The sequence below is a fragment of the Colobus angolensis genome, unplaced genomic scaffold (assembly GCF_000951035.1).
Source record: "Colobus angolensis palliatus isolate OR3802 unplaced genomic scaffold, Cang.pa_1.0 Scaffold3, whole genome shotgun sequence".
Classification (NCBI taxonomy): domain Eukaryota; kingdom Metazoa; phylum Chordata; class Mammalia; order Primates; family Cercopithecidae; genus Colobus; species Colobus angolensis.
In genome coordinates, this window is record NW_012116265.1 from 16,388,547 (window position 1) to 16,393,279 (window position 4,733).

The 4,733-nt window shown below is 41.8% G+C and overlaps 1 protein-coding gene across 4 annotated transcripts in view; it reads left to right on the forward strand.

The window, feature by feature from the left end:
* VIPAS39 (VPS33B interacting protein, apical-basolateral polarity regulator, spe-39 homolog) overlaps positions 1-4,733 on the forward strand; it is a 32,155-nt gene that overhangs the window by 7,738 nt on the left and 19,684 nt on the right. For all 4 annotated transcript variants that reach the window (XM_011949492.1, XM_011949494.1, XM_011949493.1 and 1 more), the window contains 3 exons: positions 1,067-1,105; positions 1,459-1,523; positions 2,270-2,326. In XM_011949492.1, coding sequence (XP_011804882.1) covers positions 1,067-1,105; positions 1,459-1,523; positions 2,270-2,326 — 161 coding nt within the window. The remainder of the gene's footprint in view (positions 1-1,066; positions 1,106-1,458; positions 1,524-2,269; positions 2,327-4,733) is intronic.

Consider the following 4,733-nt stretch of genomic DNA (forward strand, 5'->3'; position numbering starts at 1 on the left):
ACTAGCCAGGCATGGTGGCTCACACCTGTAATCCCAGCCCTTTTGGGAGACCGAGGCGGGTGGATCACCTGAGGTCAGGAGTTCTAGACCAGCCTACCAATATGGCGAAACCTTGTTTCTACTAAAAATACAAAAATTAGCTGGGTATGGTGGGGGAGCATCTGTAATCCCAGCTGCTCAGGAGGCTGAGGGAGGCAGATTGCTAGAACCTGGGAGGCAAAGGTCGTAGTGAATTGAGATTGCACTACTGCAGTCTAGTCTGGGTAACAGAGCAAAACTCCATCTCAATAAATAAATAAATAAATAGCAAATGATCTAGCAATTTTACTTCTAGGTATATATCAAAAAGAATGGAAAGCAGGGACTTGAATAGATATTTGTACCTCCATGTTGATAGTAGCATTATTCACAATAGTCAAAAGATGGAAACAACCCAAAAGTCCACTGATGGATGAATGGATAAACAAAATGTGCCATATACATGCAGTGGAATGTTACTCAGCATTAAAGAAGCATGTATTCCGACACATGCTACAACATGGATGATCCTTGAGGACATGATGCTAAATAAAATAGACACTAAGGGACAAATATTATATGACTCCATTTATGTATGACCTAGAATAGTCAGATTCCTAGAGACAGAAAGTAGAATGGTGGTTACCAAGAGCTAGGGCGGAGGGAATGGAGAGTTATTGTTTAAAGGGTGTAGAGTTGGTTAAAGGGTAGAGAGTCTCAGTTTGGGATGATGAAAAAGTTCTGGAGATGGATAGTGGTGATGGTTGTACAACAGCGTGAATGTGCTTAATGCTACTGACTTATACACTTAAAAACGGCTAAAATGGTAAATTTTGTTACGTATATTTTACCATAATTAAAAAAAAATTTTTCTCCCTGCTCCATTTTTTAGTGGCACTTCAGATTTCTACAGATGAATAAAACATTTTTTACAGCTTAAGTTCCTATATTGCATTATAGAGTTCTGTATACATTGTGTCTTTAACCAAGCCTGGATGGCTCTGACTTAAACTGTTGACCTTTTCCCTCTTGTGTTCTTTACCTTTAGGTAGAACTAGACCTGGAAGTTTCCAGTCCCTTTCTGATGGTAGGCATTGAACCCTCTTTTAATTGCTATGGGAAATGTTACTGATCAGGTACAGTCTGGGGAGTTATGGGGACAGGTAGTAATTAGATGACAAGATGAACTTTCTTCTGCATCTACTGTCATTATTAGAGGAATTTTCTGATACTGACTAAGGAGGTAGAAATCATTCTGGCTACAGGGGCAAAGGTGACTTCTAGGGATGCTGTCTTTGGGGAAGAACGGAGATCTGCTTTTAGCCACAAAGTTAACATTGGGAGCCCAGAAGTCAAAAAAATGTGAGAAGGAAGCAGTAGAGAGAAGGAACAACAAGCAGGATTCATGGTGCCCTTCTGAACCAGCTGCTTCTTTTTCAGCTCTGTCAGACACGCCTGCCAAAAGCTATGCTCCAGAGCTGGGGAGACCCAAAGGGGAGTATAGGGTGAGTTACAGCATACACTGATGTGACAGTTTCTACAGTATAAAGTACCTTGACAAATGTTACCTTCCTTGATTTTCCCAACTATTTGAGCAGAAATTTTTTTAATACTCTTTTATAGATAAGAAAACTGGGTTTCTAAACATTAGGGCTTACCTGGGGTCCCACAGCGAGGAAAGAGTACAACGTAGACTTGTAATCTCTATATTCTGACTCAGCGCTGCCATACTCTGCTTACTCATTATGCTCCCACTTGAAGGCTGTACTTTGAAACCCAGTGATCATCACTGCAGTCTGGAAGCTTGGTAGAGCTCATATTCCCATGAAGCAATAAAAAAGCAAATGGATTCATAAGGAAGAAACCATATATCCTAAGGTCAGAAAAGGAACATGTCTCCAGCGTCTCCCTCTTTCCTTCTGTTGGTCAAAGGCATTAATTGTTAGAATCCTAAAACGTGATTCTAATTGCATCTAGAGGTTGCAGTCCTGAACCAGTAGGCATGGGCTACTGGCTTTGTCAATTGGCTCCTCCCTCTTTGATCCATCTCCTCCTACCTATATTGCCCCTGCTCTAGTTCCTTCAGAAACTCAGAACAAAACTGTCCCGTTTCTTCATTTTTTTCACATCCATTCCCTCCCACAAAGTATTTCCCCCTTAGGCACTAAGACTGAGTTTGAGTTGAGGAGTTGGTACACTGATAAATTTGATTCCTTAACTTCCTGGGATTCATGTATTGCTAATATTCCAGGATTACAGCAATGACTGGAGCCCCAGTGATACCGTGCGACGCCTCCGGAAGGGAAAGGTAAGGACAGAATTTTTGTGAGGTTCTTTGGGAAGTTGGGCAGCTTGTTCACACAGGGAAGATTTTTTGACCTCTCTTCAGTTCTCATTTGTTCAATGAATTTCAGGGGGAAAATAAGTCCACTAAGGCTGAAAGTCAGCGGCACAATTTCTGATTCTCCATTACTGTTGCTTTGATGGGGTAGTGGGGAAAGAGTGATGGATGAGAGGGAAAAGTACATTTAAGAGTGAGAGGCCTGGGCTGGGGGCGGTGGCTCACGCCTGTAATCCCAGTACTTTGGGAGGCTGAGGCAGGTAGATCACGAGGTCAAGAGATCAAGACCATCCTGGCCAACGTGGTGAAACCCCGTCTCTACTAAAAATATAAAAAACTAGCCAGGCATGGTGGCAGGCACCCGTAGTCCCAGCTACTCGGGAGGCTGAGGGAGGAGAATCACTTGAACCCAGGAGGTGGAGGTTGCAGTGAACTGAGATTGCGCCACTGCATTCCAGCCTGGCGAGCGAGACTCCATCTCAAAAAAAAAAAAAAAAGTGAGAGGCTGGGCATGGTGGCTCACGTCTGTAATCCCAGCACTTTGGGAGGCCAAGGCAGTTGGATCACCTGAGATTGGGAGTTTGAGACCCGCCTGACCAACATGAAGAAACCCTGTCTCTACTAGAAATACAAAATTAGCTGGGCATGGTGGCACATGCCTGTAATCCCAGCTTCTCAGGAAGCAGAGGCAGGAGAATCGCTTGAACCCGGGAAGTCGAGGTTGTGGTGAGCTAAGATTGTGCCATTGCACTCCAGCTTGGGCAACAAGAGAAAAACTCCGTCTCAAAAAAAACCAAAAAAACCCAGGTGTGACTAATTTATAATATAAATGTATATTATACTTTATAATTATAAATACATAAATATAATTTATAATTTTATAGCAGGATATGTTTTTAGTCACAGTTACTTGATGGAAGGATTGCTTGAGCCCTGACGGTCGAGGCTGCAATGAGCTCAGATTGTGCCACTCCATTCCAGCTTAGGCGACAGAGCAAGACCCTGTCTCAAGAAGAAAAAAATAAGAAAATTAATGATCATATATATGTAGTCCTATTTCTGGACTCTTTATTCTAGTTCATTGGATTATTTATCCTTAAGCTAATACTACAGTCTTGATTATTGTATAAATCTTGAAATCAAGACACTTCAACTTTGTTGAAGCTCTCAACTGTCAACTTTTTTCTTCTCTTGTTTTGGCTATTCTAGATCCTTTATACTTCCATATCGATTTTGGCAGCAGCTTGGCAGTGTCTACAAAACAGTTGTTGAGATTTTGATTGGGATTGCCTTGAATGTACAGATCAATTTTGGTAGAATTGGCAATGATCATAATAATTAATGGATCAAAATGGATCATAGTGCCAGGTGTGGTGGCTTGCGCCTGTAATCCCAGCTACTCAGGAGGCTGAGGCAGGAAGATCAATTAAGCCCAGGAGGTTGAGGCTGCAGTGAGCTATGATTGCATCACTGCACTCCAACCTGGGCGAGAGAGCGAGACCCTCTCTCTCAAAAAGAACGGATAAAATGGATCATACTTCACAGGTTCTAAGGATTGGGAATGAAAAAATAAATCTAAAAAATGGATCATAGACCTAAATGTAAATTAAGTGTTAAAACTATAAAACTTCTAGAAGAAAATATAGATGAAAATCTTTATGATCTTGGCTTAGGCAAAAATTTATTACCTAGGACACAAAAAGCATGAACTATAAATGAAAAACTTGATAAAATGAACTACATCAAAATTTAAAACTTTTATTTTTTAGAAACCAGTGTTAAAACCCTGAAAAGACCACCATAGCTCAGAGAAAGTAGTTTCAAAACACATGTATTATAAGGGACTTTCATCCAGAATATATATAAAACTTTTCTTTTCTTTTCTTTTCTTTTTTTTTGAGATGGAGTCTCCCTCTTTCACCCAGACTGGAGTACAGTGGTGCGATCTCAGCTCACTGCAACCTCTGCCTCCCAGGTTCAAGGGATTCTCCTGCCTCAGCCTCCTGAGTGGCTGGGATTATAGGTGTGTGCCACCATGCCTAGCTAATTTTTGTATTTTTAGTAGAGATGAGGTTTCACCATGTTGGCCCGACTGGTGTCAAACTCCTGACCTTAGGTGATCTGCCTGCCTTGGCCTCCAAAAGTGTGGGATTATAGGCCTGAGCCACTGCACTTGGCCAGAATATATATAAAACTTTTATTAAACCTGGCAATATAGCAAGGTCCCATCATTACAAAATAAAAATTAGCCAGGTGTGGTGGTACTCACCTATGGTCCCAGCTACTTAGGAAGCTTGAGGTGGAAGGATTGCTTGAGCCCAGGAAGTTGAGGCTGCACTGAGCCATGATCATACCACTGCACTCCAGCCTGGGC